Source organism: Furipterus horrens, unplaced genomic scaffold, assembly GCF_987537825.1.
Source record: "Furipterus horrens unplaced genomic scaffold, mFurHor1.1.pri manual_scaffold_2, whole genome shotgun sequence".
In the NCBI taxonomy this organism is placed as follows: Eukaryota; Metazoa; Chordata; class Mammalia; order Chiroptera; family Furipteridae; genus Furipterus; species Furipterus horrens.
The window spans coordinates 148,823,801-148,848,622 of record NW_028327172.1 but is presented as its reverse complement, the minus strand read 5'-3'; the positions used below and the strand labels follow the sequence as shown (position 1 = coordinate 148,848,622).

The 24,822-nt window shown below is 35.4% G+C and overlaps 1 protein-coding gene and 1 pseudogene across 1 annotated transcript in view; one reads left to right on the top strand and one right to left on the bottom strand.

Annotated features, from left to right (window-relative positions):
* CUNH10orf67 (chromosome unknown C10orf67 homolog) overlaps nucleotides 1–24,822 on the top strand; it is a 125,845-nt gene that overhangs the window by 71,264 nt on the left and 29,759 nt on the right. Inside the window, exons 11-13 of the mRNA XM_090267368.1 lie at nucleotides 14,016–14,095; nucleotides 14,170–14,235; nucleotides 21,810–21,897. Of these exons, the coding sequence (XP_090123494.1) occupies nucleotides 14,016–14,095; nucleotides 14,170–14,235; nucleotides 21,810–21,897 (234 nt within the window). The remainder of the gene's footprint in view (nucleotides 1–14,015; nucleotides 14,096–14,169; nucleotides 14,236–21,809; nucleotides 21,898–24,822) is intronic.
* Nucleotides 10,980–11,608, bottom strand: LOC150019706 (motile sperm domain-containing protein 1 pseudogene; annotated as a pseudogene).

The following is a 24,822-nucleotide window of genomic DNA, read 5'->3' as shown; positions in this document are numbered from 1 at the left end:
TTGTACAGTGTTGCTGTGCAAAGTTTATTTTTTGATATCTGTAAAACATTTCAAATACTAAGGTTTCACAAAACAAGGTTAAATTGGATTTTCAGGTTCTCCCTACCCCACCCCCCAGCCAGGGTAATTTGTTAATTAAGGTTGCACCCAATGAAAGCTTCCCTGGAAGATTTCTGACCTTCCATGAAGTATCCTGGTGTATGCTGATGGAACATATGGTGTGTGCTTAGATCTGCAGAAAGCATCAGGACCCTTCTGTGTGGGAAATGGGACATGGGACAAAGTCATTTGTGTTCCCCTTCTTAAAGTTAATGCAATACAAAGCAATTCGTAAATTATACAAGACTATAATAAAAACTCTACAGCACTTTTCTTTTCATTCAAGAGTTATTAGATGAAATATTTTTGCAATAGTTTTGCAATTATAACTATAGTCACCTGCAAGCTAGTAATTTTTAAAAAATTATTCTTATAGGATATAGAATTATTATTATAGGTATATAATATTATAGATTAGGTGGGGAAGGAAGAATCTTTCCTTTTGAAACTTCTCATTCCTCTCCTTTACAACCTTTTCATTTGACTAAATTGCACATGAAGTTTAAAATAAATGCCATCAGAGAAAAAAAATGATATAATTTGTTCATTGTTTTATTATTTCATTCATTTTTGCCCCTGGCTTGCTTTGATAAAGTAGACAGTTGATAGTTCTGCAGAGCATTTTGGAAAGTCAGCATTTTGCTCATTGTTAATCTGGTCATGGGCTCAGGGTGGGGGGGGTAGTGCAGAAATACAGAGATAGGACATCTGGACACATGCATGGTCTTCAGAGGTTGACAAAAAATATTTACTGTATTTTGATAGATTGTGTTGACATGAAAGGATTTTCCTTATACTGAATCTTTTTCTCATAATGTGAATAGCTTTAAACTATATAGATAACTGCAAATATATATTACAATTACTTGTTTTTTTTAAATCACGGTTTTAATTTACCATAAAAATGAATTCATCTTTAGATTCTGCCCTCAGAGAATTGAAATTGAAAAATCTAAGTCATATCCCCCTTAAAATTCAGCTGAAAGGTGACTATTACTTTCTACAGTATTTCATACTGAGTAGTTTGATGATAGATTGAATACTTTCAGTATATTTGGAACTGAAAATATTTTAGTGAAAATAATATTTACTATTTGCTCAATGAGAAATTTTATTTGCAAAATCACTTAGGGGTTTATGCTTTGTCTCTTGTTTATTCTGTTGGAGGATGATTATAACATTTTATTTGGAGGACTTACAATATTTCAGTATCATTTAACTTAAGTACCTAAGATATTATGATGAAAATCAGGAAAACTGAATTTGAGATTTGTATCAATTTTGATTTTTCCATAGACATTTTCAGTCATGAGGGCAGATGCTAGGTCCTCACCATATGTAATATCACCATGGTGACAGCAGAAGAAATGTCATCCTTGACTTTTGGGAACACACAAAACAGCCATCTTACCCTCCACTGCATGGTGTTGCTTTATTGCATCTGCCGGAGTTTCAGCTGTGGGTTTCTCTCCACTTCCCATTGGGTGTTGAAGCTAGTCTTGAATAGCAGGTCATTTGGCCAGAGCCTTGACACTACCCAGATGTGGGTCTTACCCCCCCCCCCCCCAAGAAGACTGAACAATTTGACATGTTGACACTCATCCTAATTGCCATTATGGCAGACATCAATTCTGTTGCTTGGTGCTATGAGTTCTATTATAGAACTGCTTCACACTGATGCTCAAGGCCAGAATTAAGCCCAAGGTAGCCACACCCTTTGGACACTGACATTGGACTCTTGGCTACCCTCTTTGGATCTAGCACTACCAATTTGTCAATTTCTCAAGCCCTGATTTATTCAGGCTTGGAGTCTCCAGGTTACAACTTTCTCTTCAAACCCTAAGAGTATGTTTCTGTAAGTTACGGCACATATCAGGTTTTTTTTAGAAATGTATTTTTATGGATGGTGGTATTTAAACTTTTCTTCATTTAATATTCTTTGTTTTCTTTTTCTAAGTGTAATCTCTTCTTGTTCATCAATAAAACTTGAACTTGTAGCCATGGTTGGTGTTGCTCAGTGGGTTGAGTGACAGCCTGTTTACTGAAAGGTTGCTGTTTTGATTCCTGGACAGGGCTCATTCTTGAGTTGTGGGGCCCTCTCGCCAGTTGGGGGAATGTGTGAGAAGCAACCAAGTGATGCTTCTCTTGCTGCTACTCATCAATATTTCTCTCCCCTTCTATCTCTCCCCCTTTACCTTCTCTCTAAAAATAAATAAAATCTTAAAAAAAAGAAAACCTGAACTTTTAAAGAAAAGTTATTTGTTTTCCCATATTTATTCATGTATTATATATTAAACTTGCGTATCTGATCAAATTTAGATAATCAGTGATATCTCACTGAATTGATTTAATGCTAACCAAATCTAAAGAGCTCTTAAGTTTTATTAGCCTGTGCAACTCTATTACAGAATTAAGGTACACTTTTATTTAGGCTTTTAAAAATTTTGGAAATAGCTTGAGAATCTCTTTACCAATCTCAAGTGGAATTTATTTCTTCGTTGACTATATAAGTATACATAAATATTAGGAATAGAAAAATGAGTTATCTACAACTAATGTCCTGAACTGTTATGGAATCAAGTTAATCTAATGGTTGGAATTATATGGTGAACACGTATTTGGTTCATGCCACTGGAATTGGTGAACATGTTTCTAAGCAACCTAGAATATAATTCTAGTGGTCTTTTCTCTAGTTGAGAGTATGCAAATGGATTCTGAGTAAGATACATAGCATTCTCATCTCGTTTACATTAAATAAGTCATTAGCATATTTTAAAGGTAATTTTTATATTAAAATTAGAAAAATTTCAATAAACAACTTTAGGTTCTTATACCACCATTGGAGGAGTTAAGAAAATAAGTATTAGGAAAGCAACAAAAAGAGATTTCAGACTAAGGCACCCAGACAACTGGTTGATAAGAGATAATAAGAAGTCAGTGCAATTGGTAGGTACCTTTGGAAATTTCCCACCAAATAGCTTTGTCTCAGTGGTAAAGAGAGTGTTCTTTGAATGCTTTCCAGGAAGTCATTATGTAACTCATAGAAACAAATTCATTGGTCTTGCCTTTAATGCCTTTGCATAATCTTTCCAATGTTTTCAACAAAAGTATAGTTCTTTGGAATTCCTGACATATTGTTATCTTCAAAAATCTTAAAACTTAATACAGATGTTTTCCTGTAACAGTAACTGATATAACTTATCACAACAAGATTTGCATTTGACACCTTCATTTATACAATTTCTGGAGCTTTCATTTATTTATGTAGATCAGAGTTTCTGTCCAGTATCATATTCCCTCTTCCTGAAAAACTTTTTATGTACTTATTTATTTATTTTTGCAGTTATTATAGTACAGATCTGCTGGCAATTAATTCTCTCAGTTTTTGTTTGTCTGAAAAAAAATCTTTATTTTGTCTTCATTTTTTAAAAGATTTTATTTATTTATTTTTAGGGAGATGGGAAGGGAGGGAGAAAGAGAAACACTGATATGTGAGAGAAACATCGACCTGTTGCCTCTCACATGCCCCCAGCTAGGGACTTCGCCCACAAACCAGGCATGTGCCCTGATCGGGAATTGAACCAGGTACCTTTTGGTTCACAGGCCAGCATTCAATCCACTGAGCCACACCAGCCAGGGCTGTTTTCATTTTTGACAGAAATTTTCTGAGTGTAGATGTCTGGGTCAACTGTTATATTTTAGTGCTTTGAAGGTCTCATTGCACTGTTTTTTTATCTTGCATAGTTTTGGACAAAGCATCTACTGTAAATTTTCACTTTGTTTCTCTAATGTGTCTTTTACTTTGGAATGCCTTTAAGAGTTTATCTTTGCTTTTCAACAGTTAGATTATAATGTTCTTAAATTATAGTGTTTGTTGGTTTTCTCTCTCTCGATTGAACTTATGGAATTTGTGCTTTGATGTCTTTTATTAGCCTTTGACCATTATTTAAATTTTCTCTTTTGCCCCATTCTCTCTCCCTTCTCCTTCTGAGACTCCAGACTGTTTGATATTGTCCCACAACTCTTGGATGTTCTGCTTAGTAATTTTGAACCATTTTCCTCTTTGTTTTAGTGTGGGGAATTTCTTTTGACCTACCTTCATATTCACTGACCGTTTTCCTCAGGTGTATTGAATCTACTGATGTGTCCAGAAAAGAAATTTTTTCATCTTTGGTATTGTCTTTTTCATTTCTAGTATTTTTATTTGACTTTTTTATATTTTCCATCTCTGTGCTGAAATTCCTTCTCTGTTATGTATTATGCATGTTGTTTACATTTTGTCCTAGGTTCTTTAACATTTGAGTTATAGTTATTTTAAAGTCACCATCTGATAGTTCCAAGACCTGGGTCATCTTTGAATCTGGTTTTGTTGATTGCTTTGTCTCCTAACAATAGGTTCTTCTCTCCTTACCCTTTTGTGTGTCTCATAATTTTTGACTGAATGCCAGACATCATGTGTAGTCTAGTAGAGATTGAAGCAGTGTTCATACCTGGAAATAGCATGTTTTTTCTTATATTGCACAACAGTCCAATATGGCTCTAAGGGGTGAGCCGATATAGCCAGAAGTTGTAATAAGTTGAGTTGGGTTGTTGCTATGGTTCCTTTTAGTGGGTCACAGCCTAGGTATTTTTTTCCATGGTAAGTGTGTGCTTAGAGTAGGAGGGAGAATAATGGAGCACTTTCCCTGTGTGCTGTTCCACCCTTAGCTTTCAGCAGGACCTGTCCACCTGTGTCAGAGAGGGTCTCTCTTTATGTATTTAAATCTCCTTTGGTAATAGACTGCTATTGCCTGGCACTTCATAAGTGAGAGTAGAGATGGGTCCCCCTTGTTCTAATCAAAACTCAGTCTCTGGAAAGTGCTGTGTGCATGCTCCTCAAAGGTGATCTTTTTCAGAATTTTTGCCCCTCCTCCCTGTGATGGTCTACCTCTGCCTTATATCTGAAGTCAATCTTGGTTTAGTGTTTCCTATCCCTCCTACAATACTAGGAAACACCACTTGGTATTAGTACAGTCTCTAAGGCCTAAGAATATCACCAACCCCTCACCCAGAGGAGGAGAATGTTGCTTTTATTTTCCCCTTGCCATAATATGTCTTCATCTATGACTTGTAAGCAAGAGCTTTGCTACCTTCCCTAGCCCTTTGTGAGGTCGATAGGGCTTGGTGCCTAACACTTCTCCACAGATCACCTTCTTTGAGTCTGACTGACCAGAGAGTTTGCTTCTCCTGTTCCAGGGGCTTAAGACTTTTGTTTCCCAGTATAGAAGGGCTTAGGAAGGGTAATTTTCTCCTAGCAGCAGCTGGTCCCCTTCCCAAGCCTGCACCATCGTAAGTCTTCTTCCCTGCCCTCAGTTTTTCTCATTAGCATCTGGTAGGAGACAGTGAAAAAGTTGTGAGCATGAACTCTTTCAACATGTGGCCCCAACTACTTCAGACCACTCTGCTAACCCATACGTGCCCTTCCATGGTTCTTTGTATGTCAGCTTATTTTTCTTACTTGCTTGTGTTGCAACTGGCAATGTGCTGCTTCTGCTGTAGGTGAGGCTGCTCATGTGTCATAACTCTCCTTGGAGAGGCTCGCTTCTCTGGAATTCAGTTTACCTGCCTGTGACTTCAGTTGTCTGATAGGTTCTAGAAAAGTTGCTGTTTTGTAGTGTATCTGGATTTTTCTTGTTGTTAGTCTCAGAATAGCATTTTTTGCATACTATGTGGGAGCCAGAGGTCTGAATTTCTTGTATAAAACAGATTTATACTGATACAAACTTTGCTCAATAAAGAAATGTCAGAAGAAGAAAGTAAAAAAGAATCTTGCCACACAGAAATAATCACTGGAAACCTTTTGTGACCATCCTTTCAGGTAAGTCTTGATACAGATTCGCACACACCAGAAGATTTGGGGAACTTCATTCAATGCCATTGAATATATATAATCACTCATGTGCAGTATGTCACTCCACAGAAGTAGCATGATTTAGTTAACCAATTTTTATCAATTTACTGCTGTCTTCCCGAGATATTGTTTCTCTTCTTTTGCTGTTATAAACAATGACTTCATCATCTATAATAGAAACATTTCCATCATGAAAGAGTTTTGATCACAAATTTTTTAGATTGGATAATTCTGCTACTTCTATATACCTGACTCCCTGCTGCGAATATAAAGTCTAGGATGAGCTGAAAGAAGGTGAAGAGGCCAAGCCCACATCAAATTTGGGGAGCTTCCAGGCCTTTCAGAAGACATGCTTGAGATGTACATATGGCCTGGATCAGGTTGGATTCCATAGGGCTTCGTAGCCCAGTCATCTGCCAAAATGTTTCAGAGGCCCTGGGGAGACATGGAGGGCACTCTTGAGGGGCACATCAAATGAGGAAAGTCTTGTCTTATTTTTGAAATAATTCTGTAGCTTAATGATTTTGTTAGAAGCAAATTCATTAGTTCTATATGTAGATAGATGTTTTGTTTTGACTTTTGGCTGACACAATGATTAGTGCTTGATTGCATACAGACTTATGTTTTAGTCTCAGTGTTCCCACTTCTCAAGTCTCTTCTCTCCAAATTACAAAAGCATGAGACTTATTTTCCTCGCTTCATATGGTTTTGTCACTCCCTTCCCCAACCATCCATCACACGCTGACACATTACTGGTGTTCAAAGAGTCGTTTGCTCAGGAGGGCAAAAGAAAAAATATTAATATAAAAGTAAAGATTAATGAAGTTTTAGGGACAGAAGATCATCTTACTTCAGGATGAGTTAAAAAGATTGTTTTGATAGTAATATAGTTGATGGGTTAAAGCAGAAAGAAGCAAGGAGGCATTAACGCCAGAAAGAATGGTCAAGGTTTCAGAAGAATTATGTTTGTAGAAACTAGTAGAAATGGAAGGATATAATGCCTCCTTCACTGACAAGAAAAAATAAAAAGACATGATGGAGAATATGATTGCTTTACTATAGTTAATAAAGATAATTGTACTTCTGTTATTACAAAGTTTGGCTGTTGATTCCTAATTTAGAAGATCATATATTTATTAGATTTTTTAAAAAACATTTTAAGTGCTTAAAATAGGGAGCAAATTTAAGAATTATAACTTCTGTTATAAAAAAACCTTATTTCTCCTTATTTCTTAATTTTATAAATTTTCAGTTATAAATATATACACAAATTTGGAAGAAAATGAAAAATATTTGTAAGAAATTATTTCTAATCACAACTTTTGGTTATCTTTATAATTGTCAATTTGCATTTTCCTGCTTAGGAAGCTATCTACTTTTATATTAATATTACCATGTATTTTTACCTCTAACTATTGTTTAGCAGTCTAATATTTGCACCTGTCAATGAAGTAGCCACAAAAAGACCAGCATGTGTATTCCAGAGAAAGTGGAATGTCAACAGCTGATAAAACAAAATGACAGTTTAACGTAGGCAGAACCAGGATTCAATATAACATGCTATAGCCAAGTTGAAAGTTCAACTCAAACTGGAGAGTAAACACTTTAGTCCACTGTGGTCCTTTTTTTTTACTGAAACTATCAGTAAAAAGAAGCTATCTTTGTCATTGTCAGAGTATTGTCCTTTGGAAAGATTGAACAATTATTTGCTTTACAGAAAATATGCTTTAGCACAGTCTTATCTTTATTAGAGTCGGTCATTTTATGAATGTCAAAAAATGGGAATCTTCAAAATTAGAACTAATTTTTACTGTATATGAATTTAAGCACACTTTTTTTAAGAATAAATTTTCAATTACTGATAAGACTTTGGATGTGGTGAAATAAATAAATATAAATGTTTTTCTACATGGAAGCTCATTTTGTTTCACCGGTTTGTTTTTCTAACTTTCTATGGATTAATTTTTAAAATTTTGGTTACTTTTTTTTTTCCTGTTAGCGTACTGGCAAATGCCCTCCAAATCTTATGGCTCTTACCTCAGTGATTTCCTAAGTCCATGTTAACTAAATGGCAGTGAGTTCACTCTGAACTCCTTGTGCCCTGGGCAGAGAGGCATTTCAAGTGGATCATGCCTTTTGAGGAAAAATAGGTGCAAGGATCCCAAAAGTGCATGGCTTCAGTCACATTGATGAAACCTACTTTTTTGAAGCCAAAGAAGGCTAGTGATAACAAAGAGTTTTCATTTTTTTTATTAAATTTGTGGTGCTGTGCTTTAGGCTTTTTCTTTGACTAGCTTCCTATATTGTGAGCCTTGGGAAGACTGAGTCACAGCGCTGGAGGTGCTAGGTGGTAGTTCCTTCTAGGAAGTTTGAGATACAGTATAGACAACTAAGGATACAATTATTTGGATAGATCTAGAACCACCAAAGTGCTCTTCAGTACTGTGGGGATGGATGGAGTAGAAGTTAGAGTTTAGAGAACTAAATAAGAATGATGTGTTAGGGCCCAGGTTCAGGATTAAGTCCATTCTGAGAATTCTCCTATCAGCTGTGGGTAAATCAGAACAATAGGTCAGCCATGCCTAGGCCCAGCCTTCAATCCCTGACCTTATGCTCATCTGTTTCTGAAAATTTCATGAATGGCCTTGTTCAAGTTTTCAGCCATCTGATGACTTCAAATTCTATCTCTTGAATTGACCCCACTTCCAAATTCCAGACTCTTGTCCAAATTGTGTGATTGTGCCATGGGTAGCTAAAACTCGGTGTCTGAAACAGCATTTACCAAATTCTTCCTCAGAAAGAAAAGAAAGAAAGAAAGACAGAAAGAAAGACAGCAAGAAAGAAAGAAAGGAAGGAAGGAAGGAAGGAAGGAAGGAAGGAAGGAAGGAAGGAAGGAAGGAAGGAAGGAAAGAAGGAAGGAAGGAAGGAAGGAAGGAAGGAAGGAAGGAAGAAAGAAAGAGAGAGAGAGAGAGAAAGAAAGAAAGAAAGAAAGAAAGAAAGAAAGAAAGAAAGAAAGAAAGAAAGAAAGGAAGAAAGAAAGAGAGAAAGAAGGGAAAGGAAAGGAAAGGAAAGAAACTAGCATATAAAATTGTCCATATTTCTATTATTTTTTCTTATCATAGTGAATGGTACCATTCTCCAACTAGTTGCTTAAGTAAGAAACTATAGGCAGTTCTATTATCACTCAAAAACTGCCCTAAATTCTACCTCTTTCATAATTCTTCTCAAATCTATCTTCTCTGCTTCAGCTCTGTTTTATTTTTTGTTGTATCTTTAATGCTTAGAACGTTTCCTGGCACATAGGACAAATTCAGCAAATATTTAGCAAATGAAAGAACAAAGAAAACAAACAAAGCCATTGGCCCTGTAGGACACAGTTAATTTGGGAAACAGACACAGATCTTAAGAGATATTTTTTAAATAAATATATTTTGGAAAACATTCAAGACAAACTTTTACCCAGTAAGCAGGCTGCTATGAAAAAGAAACATCCTGAGAAAAAGAACAATTTCTTGGAAATAACAAATTTTAAAAATGGCAATGAGCAGGTTGAAAAATAAAATTGATTGACACAGCTGAAGATCTAATAATTTGGAAGACAAAGAGAAAACAAAAACTTTTAGAAGTAGTGCAAAACAGCAAACAGAAATTATGAGAAAAGTTAAAAGATATAAAGCAGTGTGTTCAAAAGGAAAAAAGAAAAACATTTAAACCCTAATTCTTATATCCAAGTAAAGTCTTAATTAAGTATACAAAAAAAATAAATAATAAGATATATGTGATGATATGGATACAATAGAAAGGAGAAACTAGGTATGACTCAAAAGTGAGGAAAGCTAGAAAAAAATTAAAAGTGGAAAATAAATGCTGGAAAGAGAGTTCTTTCAGTGACAAAGTTTAGTAACAAGTTTACACATCCTTCTTTATGGATACTTCTATAACTTGGTCCTATGGTAAATAATATTTACATAAACACATTGTTAATGTTATTTACTAGATTTGTTTTTAGAATTAATGTGTGGATAAAGCATGGAGTACTTAATTATAGTTAGAGAACAATTCTATAGACATTGACAATGTAAAAATAACATTCCTTCTAAAAACTGGGAAGTTAAGTGAGTGAAGATGTTGGAAAACATACAAAACTAAATAAATTTTTCATTTTTCACCCTGACCGGTCTGGCTCAGGTGGTTGGACATTGTCCCACAAAGCAAAAGGTCACCAGTTTGATTCCCGCTCAGGTGACATGCCTGGGTTACAGGTTTGGTCCTTGGTCAGGGAGTATTAGAGAGGCAACCGATCAACATCTCTCTCTCCCTCTCTTACTTCCTTTCCTCTCTTTCTCCCTCCCTTCCCCGTCTTTAAAAATAAATAAATAAAGTCTTTTTTTAAATTTCTATTTTGCACAGCAAAAAGTTAATATATAAAGTATACAAGTTTACATATATTGAAATCATAATAAAAGCAACAACATTTGTAAATAAAAAATCAGGCATGTGAGGGGTCACAGAGAGGATGGAAGGTAATGTGAATACTCTAAAATTTTAATGTCTATTTGTGGGGAGCCCAAAATCATTATTTATTCATAATGATAACAATCAGAAAAATTAAAAACCAAAAATAAACAAACAAAAACCACCTTTGCTTCTAAGAAGTAAGAGTTTTATGTTCATGCACACTAGTCTTTTTTGTTCTGTTTGTTTTTTTTTTTTGAGAAAATAACATGTTTTAATTAAAGTCTTTTGCATGTCAGTTTAGATATAAAAAGAATTTCTTCAAAGAATTTTCTAGGTGTCAGAAGCATCCTGTTGTCAGTAACATAATGTGCTGAAGCCCTTTGAATAAAATCATGGAGTAATTTTTAGAAATATTATAAATTTATAATTATTGCAAATCAAATTATTCAATAGTTTTTAGCACATCAATGAAGTGAAATAGAGATAAAGGACAGTCCACGTTCATATTTTCAAGATAAATTTACTTTAGAAGTCATGTTCTGAGTAGAGACATTGTGATAAGACCTAAAGATGTAAGCTGATGTTTGATTCACACTTAGTGCAAGGAGAGAGGTACCAGAGATTCCACATCCCCCAGTGCAGGAAGTATTAATGTCTGCCACTTCCAGCAAGATGGTAAACTAGGTCCTTAGAAGACAGTTCTGTTTTCTGGTTTAAATGACTGCTCAAAAAATAAACTTTCGCTTAATGATTCCTTTATTCTTTTTTCTTCTTCTTCTTCCTTTTGCTGCTCTCTTGCAGAAAGGAGAAGAGTAGTTACAACCTCTTTCCTTCCTAAAGCCTTCCTCTGGTTTTGCATGGAAACTTGGAGACCAAACTTGTCTATTACATCATAGTGACAAGATCAAACATATCTATATTACAAATTGTAATATCCACATGAAACTGAGGTTTTGCTGCACCTGCAGCATCAATGACAACCTACTTATTTGTAGTACTACACAAAACTTTGAACCTGAAGGCAAACTCATGAGGATTATATAGAGTTAACACTTGTTTATGCATTGATTGGTCATCTACATAAAATATTAGCTCCATGGGAAACACAAAACAAGGAAGATTTTCTTCCACTGACTCTAGCTGTCATTTTTGTTGATGCATTGGCACTGAATCCCCATTGCTGCAGCTTCTGTTTTTAGTGTCAAATCTATTTTTGGACTTTTCTCAAAGTCAGCTTAAAATTGCAAAGAATTTTGGCAATCTTGGCAACACCAGTTCCCAGAAAGCAGCTGCACCTGCCTCCTCAGTCCTTTGTTAGCATCTCTAGGCTGCAATCTATACTATTCTGTTTGCAGTTTATTTTTTGAATACTTGCCTATATTATACATCATTTAAAAATCAAAGGTAATATGAATGAAGAAATCAATAGGTCAGTGTATAGAAATAAACAGTAATATATGTGAAGTGTCTGACAGAGTAGGCACTCAATTAATTATAGTTTTTATGGATGTTATTACAAAGTTTGTTCTTTTTATATGTGGTAGCTGATGTCAGCTGGGTTCCCTCTGCCCCTTCGGGTCAAAACAATTTTGTGCTTTGCGGCAGCCTAGAGTGTGTCCCACAGTTTCCTGCAGATGCCATGGCATCTTCTGGTGACAGTCACTGTGAATAGGCTCTTCTTCGACTGCCCTAAGTCAGTTTCTGAGTCTCATTGTAGTCTGTTTGCCATCCCAGTTCACATTTTGTTTAATCGGATGCTGAATTCAGTCTAGTTCTGTGAGTTCTACTAAAAACACCCACTCATGTGACACCTTTGCATCTGTAAGTTTAAGGAGATTGAAGAAGGTTAATTGACAGGAACAGTTTACATCACCAAGGTGCCATTTCAAATTGAATATTGAACATCACCCTGGCCGCTGGTCAGCCGCGGCTGGACTACACAGTAGCTAGCACCTCTAGCCTGTAGTCTTGCCTTGCCATTTTCTCCTTCTCTATCTCCCTTCCCAGGCCCCACTTCTGATTGATTGGGGGAACTTGAGGTCCCATTTATTTTATTCTGCAGGACTCTCTGTCTCCTATTCTCAGACCTGGCTCCAGACCCTCCTTGGCAGAGCCCACTCCACGAAGAAAGGCTACAGATCAAGGGTCTTTTGGGTCACAGATCCACTAGAGAAGGTAGTGGTGGCAATAAGGAGCTTTTTTTTTTTCTGTCCATCTTTAGGAATATATCAATAGCTAACCAAGAAGATTTTTATATTCATTATATTTTCTCACTGCCATCTACTCTCCTCATCATCAGAAAGGTAAAGTAGCAAAAATTCCTCTGGAGCATAATTAAAAATAAAAGATTTTTTAAAGCTTGTGTCTTCACAGGTAATAACTGCCTGTTTAACTTTTTTAAGTATAATGGTAAAATTTGACCAATATACAATTACAGAGTAATGCATTTCAAAAAACAGTAATGGGAAAGTTGGTTTTAATAGGCTGTAATTGTCCAATTGCAAATGCAATATATAAACACTGAGCTTTATAAATTGGATAAATCAGAGAAGACCCCTGTGGGACTATGACTGCCACATTTTAAGACTCAGTTGCCTTTCTTTAAGCAGCTGAGAGACCACATCTTTATGTATTAATTTGAAATGTTATACAGGTATAGCAAAAGTAGGTTTACAGTTGTCCATATGGGAAATAATACAATAATTAATAAATAATAACAGAAATAAACTCTGGTTTTATGTACTCACAACTCTAAACTTACTTTTGTCACACGCTGTATTTACCTTGGTTTATTTCTTTGCCAGATTCGACCTGAAACACCCGTTGAGACACATGAAGAAAAGACAATGAAAATAGCAGAGGTTAAGGTATAATAATGACTAATATGAGTATTATTATTAACCTAATTATTATTCATGTTGATGCTGACTATTCTTATAAAGTAACAATGACATTAATGGAGAATTATTCTTATAAAGAGACAGAGGACATGATTACCTCCATAGTATGATCTGGGATACATCCCTGTCACACTCAAAGAAATTTCTCTCATTCTTGAAATGCCTAAAATTCCACTGTTAGAGTTGTTTTTCTTTTTGTTTTTGCTAGAACACTTTCCCTTGTAAAACATAAATAATACTGAAAAATAATATAAAGCTCTTATATGATCCTTTCCTGAGAACAGTTTTAATAGAAAGAGAAAATAGACTAACTTAAAGCAGCTGCTGCTTATGATGAAGAGCTGGAGAGGTCACAATAAGTGAGGGAAGACAAGAGTTAGAAAAAGAGATACCTGGTAGGGGGAGAGGTGTTGGAGATAAATTTGGTTGCTTCTTAATGTTGTCTAGAGCTGGCTGCCTTTCAGTGAATCATTTACAGGCAATGGAGATGTGGGACCTTAAATTCTTCTAACTTATGGGAATTTGAAAGTAAATGTAACTCATTATTCCCTCAAATTATTTTCGATAATTAGAATGTGCATGCTATGTATTAGAAATAGCCATTCAGATTTATGGAGAAACATGTATTGTTCATGTAATTAACTTTGTGATGTATTTTCTATTGAAAGGTTGAAGACAAACATGTTTTGGAGAAGCAAATAGAAATATTAAAGGCTGATTTAGAGAATGAGAGAAAGAAGGCAGAAAGGTACTGGAAACAATGATTTGTAACTATTCATGTGTAGCTAATACAAAATTTAACCATCTATAAATTTATTACAGGTTTAAAAGGGAATCAGAACGGATAAGCAAAATCTGGGAAAAGAAATTCTTTATTCTCAGGAACAGGTATAGTGTGTGATATATACAAATTCTAGTTATAAAAATGTGAATAATCATCTTTTAAGGAAATGAGGGGGAATTTTTCTGTAAATATTAATTAATATAAAATGCCCTCATACACTTTTAACAAGAAATGCAAATAACTGGCCTAAAATAGAGGAGTAGTCAAAGTCACTTCAAAGAAAAAATAATTTAAAAGTCTGTTTCATTCCCAGCCTCAATGTTTCAACTATTAAAGTCTCAACAGGACACACAGTGCCTATTGATACTTGCTTTAATCAGACCTACACTGTCATCTTCCTTCATAGGGATGTTAAAATGTTTTCCTGCTCATTTGCACATAATCATATTTAATTGGTTTATATGTTCCTTGTAAAATTGCTTGATATACTAGATCCCCTTCCATTTTTCAGACAAAACCACACCAGCTCCTTAATTCTGAGATCTAATTTTCATTCACATAGTTGTTTTAATTTATTTGTCCTATGTCATCTTTATATTTCTAAAGATAGAGAGAGTTAAAAAAATGGAGAAAGTGACACTGTAAAATTCTAAAAAAGCTAAAAACAATGCCAAAGTAGAAAAAAAATGTTCTTTTTTCTTGTCCTAACATGTTAACATTAAAACTCTATATTCTGTTCTCTTGGTTCCTGCCATATTTTCCTGTAGATTCTCTCTCTCCTTTTTTAAAATCACATATTGTTCATTTCTTTGCAAGATTTTCTCAGAGTTGGGCATCAAGACAGGATAGATTTGATGTTGGTCTGATGTCCTAGGTCACACCTGAGGCTCACACCTGACTTCATGGGGTGATGATGCCCTATATTTGCACTATGTTTCATAAGCATACAATATGTGTGTGTATGTAATTCTATACATTGCTGTATATATTACACTAAAATAATCCCAGGTGACACATTGAGAATCTCCAAAACAGAAACACCACCAGATGATGAGTAAAGGATCTCCTTGTGGTAAAATGTTCTTTCCACTCCTGCTTGTGTTTCACTTCTGCGCTGATAGCTACTCTGAGCTCAGAAAAAAATGTGCATATTAATACTCGCCCTGACACCTCACAGAGTTATTTTAAAGATAGCATATAGATACAGGTGAAACGTGATTGAGAACAAAGGAAAGCTTGAACACACGCTTAACTTTATTTCCTAGCACATGCACTTTGGGCTATCTCTGAAACTGAGCAGAATGTCTTTCCCTTACTTATTTCTGTAGGATTTACTTTCATCCTTAAGATTTACCTTGTATCAGTCCCTATGGGATTCATCCAATACTCAGGGACCATTTATAAGAATGTCTCAGTTTTATTTCAAATTGATTTTCTGTTAACCAAGATGTTGACAATCATATCCATCATTTTGGTCTCTGCAGACTTTATGTTGATATCTAAATATTTAGGATAGCATGTTTTCTTTTTAAAAATTTTTATTGTATTTTTCCATTGCCATTTAGTCCCCTCATACCTCTTTGTCCCCTGTAATCACCACACTGTTGTCCATATTCATGAGTCCTTTCTCCTTTTTGCTCAATTCCTCCATCTCTAACACCCCCCTTCATTCAATTGAGTAAATATAGCATATGTCAGGACATAATATATTTTGTCCCTCTGTCTTGGTTGCATCACAAAGTGTTAATTCAAGGTGATACATGCAAAACATAGGAAGTGTATATATCCAGGGTGTCATGGTGTGATATGGAGATTAATTGTACAATTGCAGACTTGTGTGTGCTAAAGTGGTTACTTCATTTTACAGTAAAAGATTATAAATCAGGAGCAATCATTTTTGTTTAATAAAACTTCATCTTAGCCAGTCAAGATAACAATTTAATCTCATGATTTCTCAGCCAATTTATGATTTATAGTCAGACCCAGTCAAATTCAGAGCTTCTTTTCAAAGCTTCTTCTTTTTTTTTTTTTTTTCATTTCTGCTGAGTTCGCTCTATTTCCAAGAACAGAGGTAGAATCATGCATACAGAGAACATTCTGATGGTTGCCAGATGGGAGGGCGGTTTTGGGGAATGGGTGAAGAGGTGAGAGGATGAAGAAGTACAAATAGATAGTTACAGAATAGCCATGGAGATATAAAATACAGTATAGGAAGTGGAATAACCAAAGAACCTACATATGACCCATGGACATCAACTAAGGAGGGGATTGTGTGAGGGAATGGGGGCTACTGGGTGAAGGGGGACAAACAGGGAAAATTGGGTCAACTATATCATAATTAATAAAATATATTTTTAAGAAAGAAGTATTGACTAATAAAAGGTGGTTAACTACTAAAGGAAGTAAAGATAACTCTAAAAAATAGAGGAGTAACATAATGTATGAAGAAATGTCTACCTCTAGGGCTGAAGAAAAGTGTTCTCCCCAAAAGGCTGAGATTCAGACCTTGTGGCAAGTATATCTGTGACCCATATAAGCCTGGTGAGCAGGAAATTATCAGCTGAGATACCAGCAAAACTCACTGGAGAGCAAGCACCACCATACATCCCTGGCAACTGAACATTTCCTAGGGTAAGAAGGAAAAAAATCCACCAGACCCAGGAAGTGAAGCCCCTTCCTTACTGTGGGCTAGCACCTAGCTGAATAACAGACATATGGACAGAGCAAAGAGTACTCTGTACTTTCCGCTACCCAGCTCACCTATGCCCATTTCCAGCATCCAGAGCAGGCCAAAGTGGAATACATTGTGGGTGGACGTGAGTGTCCTCAGTTGTGGGCACTGAGGGCAGTAGGGACTGAAAGGGGGAGCAAGCTTAATGAGAACATGTTCAAGACAAGACAAGTGCAAATAAGAATCCAGGCCAGGATCACCACAGCCTCTGTCTTCATACTGAACATCCAGGACAGTTAATTTATCCTTTCAATTATTCATTCATTTAACAAATATTTATTAAGCATTTACTAGTTGGATTTCTAGCAGCAGGAAAAGTCAGCAATTGGTTACTGCTACTGTAATGCTGACCCTTCAAGGTATCAGCTGGTCGATTCATTTCTTCAGTTAAAGAAATCACCGATTTCTCTTCAAGACTGGGGAGATTCTCACCTTTTCTTGCTGGGAGAAAAGACAAAGTGAGTTTGCCATTTGGTGCACTCAAAATGGCAATGGCTAACTGTGTGTTAGTAGTGTGTTATGTGTGTTGAATATATACAGTTGATGTTTTACTTTCTAGACAGGTGCCAGGACAACCTTAGTCAATTTACGTGCATCAGAACTTCACTATAACTGTAGATAGTCATTAATATTGTGAACTCCATGAAGAAAGTAAAGGTCAAAGAAGATGAGTAATAAGTCAGAATTCATACTAAAAGGCAGCAGATATCAGATGTGTACATAGGTCTCTAGCACTAAAAGCCATATTACTCATACTTTTTTTCCTAGTACTTTTTAAAAATGCATTTTATCCAACATGTATGAAAGAATACTTAGGATATACTAGTGCAGTATAAAGAATAACCAAAAAGTGAACAGCTGTGAATTCACTACAAGGTAGAGAAAGAGTATCAACAACAGCTTTGTAGCCCATGCAGTGCCTATTGCCTCTCCTTCCAGGGTAGTAACTATCCTGATTTAATCTTTTTCATTCCCCTGTGGAAAGTTTTAAATAATATTCATTTTGTTAAATAGATATTGAGTTGAGCTATTCAGATTTCCCATTCTAATGATTTTCATAATTTATGTTGTCTTTTTAAAGGTATTTCTCTTTCCACCAAATTATCAAATTTATTGACCTAAAGTTGTTCACAATGTCTTCATATTATACGCTTAAATTATCTATAAGATCTAGTAATATTCCCTTTTTTACTTCTGATATTGATAATTTGTGTTTCCTTCTTTTATATTGATCAATCTTTCTAAGAATTAGTTTATCAGTTTTACTGTTTATCTCAAAGAAATAATTTGGTCTTTGTTGAGTTTCTGTCATGTATTTGTGATTTTTTCATTAACTTCTGTTATCTTTATTATTCTCCTCTTTCTACTTTATGTAGGATTTGCTGTCCTTTTACAGACTTGTTGAGAAGAAAGCTTAGATCACTGATTTTCAGATTTTTTTCTCTAATATATACACTTAAAACTATATATATTCTTCTAAGCACTGCTTGAGCTACATCCCACATATTGTGACAGGTTCTGTATTTATTATCACTCAGTATAAAATGTTTTCTAAATTCTATTTTATTTCATCTTTTAATCACATGTTAATTAGAAGTGAAACATTTTATTTCCAGGTTGTTAAAGATTTTCTAGTTATATTTCTAGTTTAATACTATTGTGTCCCAAGAAGTGAATTATTTGAATCTGCTAAAATTCTTTGATGCTTATTTCATGGCTCAACATAAGGTTTATTTTGAATAATGTTCAGTGTACACTTAAAAAGCATATAAATTCTATCATTGTTGGGTGAAGTGACCTTATTTACTGTGTTGTTCATATCTTTTACATACTTACTGATTTTTTTTGCTGCAGTTACAATTATTGAGAGAGGAGTATTAAATTTTCCATTATGCTTATAGATTTATTTATTTCTCCCTTTAGTTCTGTCAATTTTTGCTCTAAATAATTTATACCTATGTTGCTGGATACCTACAAATGTAGAATTCTGCTATCTTCCTGTGAAGTTATCTTTCATATGCATCATTATGAGATATTTCTCTTTATCTCTAATAATGCTTCTTGGCTTAATTTCTTCTTCCTCTAATATTAAATAACTATATCGCTCTCTTTTGGTTAAGGTTGCATGGTGCATTTTTTCCAGATTTTTTTCTGTTTAACCTATCTTATTTTTATACTTAAATATGTCTCTTGTAAGCTGCATAGTTAAATTGTAAATCTATTTTTCCAGTCTTATTTATTTTATTGTCATACTGCATTCATTTAATTTTAGTGAAATTATTGATATTGTTAGGTTTACATCTACCAGTTAATACATTATGTTCTATTTAGCCAAACTGATTCTATTTCTCTTCTTTTCACCTTCTTTTGGACCATCAACTTATTCTTATTCCATATTTTTCTATTAATTTGTTAGTTATTTATTCTTTTCTCTTTTTGAAATTTCAACCCACCTCCTTCACATATTACAGCCTTATATTTCCATTTGATACCACTTCCCCAAGAATTTTAGAACTTTAAACTATTTTAATTTCATTTAACTACCTCTCATATTTTCATTTTAATTCCATATAAATTTTTATTTATATGTTTGCCATAGTCAATACTCACTTATATTTACCCGTATTTTTACTCTTTGCTGAGCTCTCCATTTTTTCCTGCTTTTAATGTGTTTTCATATAATATCATTTCCCTCCACTCTGAACAGCTCTCTTTAGTTCTTCTGTTAATATACTTTTGCTGGAAAATAATTCTGTCAGCTTTACTTTATAGGAAGATGTTTTTGTTTCACTTTCATTGTTCAAGAATATTTTCTCTGAATGTAGACTTCTGTGTTGGCAGTTATTTGCATGGCATGTTAATGATGCCATGCGTGGAGTACTGACCCCCATTGTTGATGATGAGAAGTCAGCAGTCAGTCTTGTTGCTCTTTTGAAGGTAATGTGTCTTTTCCATGTCTGTGTGCTTTAATATTTTCCCTTTTGTCTTTGATTTTCATTGGTTTTATTAGGAGGTGCCTAAGTATAGTTCCTTTTATTTATCTTCTCTGGCTCTTGAATGTATGGGTTAATGTCTTTCCTCAGTTTTGGAATATTCCTGGCTATTATCTTCTCATACATTACTTCTGCTTCATTCTCTCCTTTTCTAGGATTCTAATTATATATATATTTCTAGAATTCTAATATATATATATATTGTTCCTGTGTCTTATGCACTTGTCTTTTTTTTTTTCGTTTCTTTCCCTCATGGACTTCATTTTGTATATTTTCATTGTTCATCTTTTGAGATTAATAATCCTGTGTTCTACTATATCGATTCTGCTATTTAGCCTATCTATGGAGTACTTAATAGCATATATGGTATTTTCAGTACTGAGATGGCAACTTAAGAAAATACACTCAATTACTCTGCTGAAATTCTTCATCTTTTTGCTTATTTTTATCAATATTTTCCTCCATTTTCTCTTAAATCTTTATTATAATGATATCAAGGTCCTTGTTTGTTACTCTACTTTTTTCTTTATTCATAGGGTTCCATTTTTTAGCATACATAGTAACTTACTGTATAACAACTTTATTGACATATAGTTTGCATACCATAAAATCATCCTTTTAAAGTGTGGTTTTTAGTGTATTCACAGAGTTGGATAACCATTACCACTCTCTAAATCAGAATTTCTTCATCAACCCATAAAGGAATCGCATACCCTTTAGCAGTTGCCTCCCATTCTTTTAGCTCTTAATGACTAACAACCACTAATTTACTTTCTGTTGCTAAGGATTTGCCTTTCTTGGACGTTTCATATGAGTGGAATCATACAATATGTGATCTTTTGTGACTGGCTTCTTTCCTGGACATGTTTTCAAGTTTGGTTATGTTGTAGAATACATCAGTACTTTGCTACTTTTGACTGCCAGATAATATTTCATTGTATAACTACACCACACGTTTACCCATTCTTTACTTATTAGACATTTGAATTACTTCCACATTTTTGCTACTATGAATAATGCTGCTATTAACATTCATGTACAAGTTTTAATGTGAGCATATGTTTTAAATTCTTTTATGCATACACATAGGAAGAAATTGCTGGGTCATATGATAATTCTTTGTTTACCATTTTGAGGAATTGCCAAACTATTTTCCAAAGGAGCTACACCATTTTACAATTCTGCAGTGAATGAGGGTTCCAACTTTTCTCTGTCTTTTTCAACATTGGTTCTTGTCTGTCTTTTTGGTTTTAGTCATCCTTGTAGATTTGTAGTGCTACCTCATTATGGTTTCAATCCATGAGACATATACCTAATATCTTCTAAGAACCCCCTGTATGATTGAATACTGTGATTGTTATGTTTCTTCCTACGTCCTAGACAAAGGTTGTCCATCATCTCTTAGCTTTCTCTGCAGAGCATACTTTCCTGATAGTGAATCTTCTAATTTTATCATTATTTGCAATATAGATAGACTGAGAATTTCCCAAAATTTTAATATTTGTTGTGCTTTGATACATTGTAATCTTTATTTTTTATGCTTAATTTCTCCGATCTTACAGTTAGTTGGAGCTTTTTAAAATTGACTACTGTGTTCTTTTGACATAACCTTTGATGACTCCCTTAACGACAGAATGCCCCAGGCTTATCTTGTATATTTATTGTTTTAGTTCCAGAAACAGCCATTTTTGAAATATGCCCTGGTTAATTTTAGGGAGAAATGTTTTCAAACCACAATCGTGTTGCCATTGCTTCTGTGCCTTTCAGGGGTGGAAAATATGTAATTTTAAAAATGAAAGAAGAAATAAGTTTATATTCATATTTTAATTTTTTTTACTTGTATTTCTTTTCTCTTACACTGGAAATTCTAGTTCCTAACCATATGAACATCATACTGATTGCCTTTATCCTATGATTTCTATACATTCAAATTTCACTGTTGCTTTTATTTTAGCTTTCATGTTCTTAAGAATGAGATGTTTACCAGGCACACATTGTATCGTCAGTTTGCAGTGCTTCCTGATACATCCTTCAATTATGTTGTAAGTATATATGATGTTTAGATATTGTTTCTTTGATATCTGCACATGTCTTTCTGTTCTTATTTAACATTTATTGAACACCTGTCCTTACAGGCTCTGGAGATAGTACATGACAGTCACTCTGATAAATAATGAGGGCACAAGATGAGTGCCTGAACCCAGGTAGCTCAATCTGGTGTGAGATACAGATGCATAAACAAATTGTGACAATGCTATATGGTTGAGCTATAGTAGAGGCAAGTGAAAATTTCAGAGGAGGGATGACTCATTCTAGCTGGGAGGTAACTATAAGTCTCTTATCATTTGTGAACATGGATGGAATATTAAGAAATATGAAAGCTCAAGAAACTAGTCATTTCCAAAGGGAAAAAAGGAGATTAAAGAATCTGTCCCTATTACCATGCCATTCATTTTCATACTAGAAGTCTCTTGTAGATACAGTCCAATTCTAGAATGGACTTTTTTTAAACCTGTTAACTTAATTATTTCATTTGGGGGTTGTAAGTGTAATGATAAATGGTGCCCAGTGTAGAAGCATATTCAATAAATTTCAAATAATAACTAAGTTACCGTGTTATTAATGCCATTGAGCATCTGCTATTATGCTAAGTGTTCTGGGGACAAGTCAAGTTTCTGGGAAATGATAAAAAATATATAAAATATAGTCTCTTGCTTCAAGAGACTTACAATCTAAAATCACTTTTTTTATGGTATATTTTATTCATTACGCTATTACAGTTGTTGCAATTTTTCCCCCTTTGGTCCTCTCTGCTTGGTACCCCCTTTCTCTCATGTCCATGGTCCTTTGGCTTCTCCATTTCCTTTACTATTCTTAGCATCCCCCTGTTTATTTTGTATACCTATCAATTATGCTTCTTGATCCCTGTACTTTTTCCCCCCATTCTCTGCCTTCCCCCTCCACTGATAACCCTTCATAAGATCTCCATATCTATGATTCTGATCCTGTTGTAGTTGTCTGCTTAGTTTGTTTTTGTTTGTTGTTGAGGTTCAGTTGTTTATAGTTGTGAGTTTGTTGTCATTTTACTGTTCATAGTTTTGATCTTGTTTTGCTTAAATAAGTCTCCTTTTACATTTCATATAATAAGGACTTAGTGATGATGAACTCCTTTAGCTTTACCTTGTCTGGGAAGCACTTTACCTGCCCTTCCATTCTAAATGATAGCTTTGCAGGATAGAGTAGTCATGGTTATAGGTCATTGCTTTTCATTACTTTGAATACTTCTTGTCAGTCCCTTCCTGCCTGCAAAGATTCTTTTGAGAAATCATCTGATAGTTTTATGGGAACTCCTTTGTAGGTATCTCTCTTCTTTTCTCTTACTGCTTTTAAGATTCTCTCTTTATTTTTAGCCTTTGGCATTTTAATCATGATGTATATTGATGTGGTCCTCTTCAGGTTCAAGTTGTTCAGGACTCTGTGTTTCCTGGACTTGCATGTCTATTTCCTCCATTATTTTTTCAAATTACATTTCTCTTGATTCACTGTAACATATTTTTCATTTATGACTAGTTCTTTTTTATGGTTTCCATGTCCTTTTTTATGCTATTGAAGTTCTAAGTTATTTTAGCATCCTTATAACCATTGTTTTGAACTCTATCTGGCAATTTGCTTGCCTCCATTTCATTTAGTTCTTTTTTTTTTTTCCTGGATATTTTTTCTGTCCTTTCGTTTGTGACCTGTTTCTTTGTCTTCTCATTTTGGCTGCTTTCCTGTGGTTGTTTCTAGATATTGGGTAGAACTGCTACATCTTCCAAGCTTGGTAGAGTGGCCTTATGTAGTAGGTGTCCTGTAGGGCCCATGGCACAATCTCCCCAGTCACCTGAGCTGGGCACTCCAGTTGCATCCCCACCCTGGCTTCCTTTGTGGACTATGTGCACTGTCCTGCTATAGTTGAGCCTTGATTACTGTTAGCACATCACTAGTAAGGATGAGCCACAGACCAGTCAGCTACAAGGACTGGCTTTGAATACAGCGCATGAACTGTTGGGCAGCAGCTGACCCCAGGTCTTGCTTCACGGGGGTTTTGGTGCCCGCTGAATCTGCCCCTTGCATGTGTCACTTGTGGAGGTGGCTGGGTTGTAATTTGGTGTTGTGTGAAGCTGTCTACTAGTTGTAGTGGCTCTGGGGCTTCCCTGGAGGTACAGGCCAAAGTCAGCCATAGCCTTTGCCCTGCCCAGGGCCACCTGGTATGAGCTGCAGAGCAATCTGCAGATTGCTGCTACTTGTACTGGGCTTGAAGGTACATGGGAGAGGCCAAGCTATGAAACAGGGCTGGCTCCCTCTCATGCCACACCTGGGGTACTTAACAAGAGGTATGGGGTATGCAAAGGCCGGATGCTGCTTGTTTGAGAGATTTTAGGAAAGTCCAAAGCATGAGCCAATAGAGGGCATTTGTATGGAAAAGCCAATGGATATGGCTAGAATTGTCCCACAACTTAGGTGCAGTGAGGTCTCAGGGAATCACCAGGGCAGTATGAACCATGTTAGTCAGGTTTATGAAGAATCAGATGTGGTGCTGGCTCTGTTGGGGTGGTGGAGAGGGCTCAGCAAAGAAACAATGGCCTCTGCCAGAACTTCTGTCTGGGAGTAAGCTGCCCCTCCAGCCCTTTTCCTGAAGCCAGACAATTCAGTTCCTCCCCATATGTCCCTGGTGCCTTTTGAGCTGCTGCCCCAGTGCTGGAGTTCAGAGGGAATAAGTCTAAGTAGGTCTGTGCATGGGCCCTTTAAGAGGAACGGCCTGGACTCCAGAAGCCCTCTCTCTCTCTCAAATACAGTCTCTGCTGGTTTTTACAGCTAGAAGTTATGGGACCTTCTCAGCTTTGGAATACTGACTGGAGGAGGTGTCTGGGGGGAGGGGGTCAGGAACCCTTGCTTTTCAGGGGGTGCCTCCAAAACTGAGATATCCC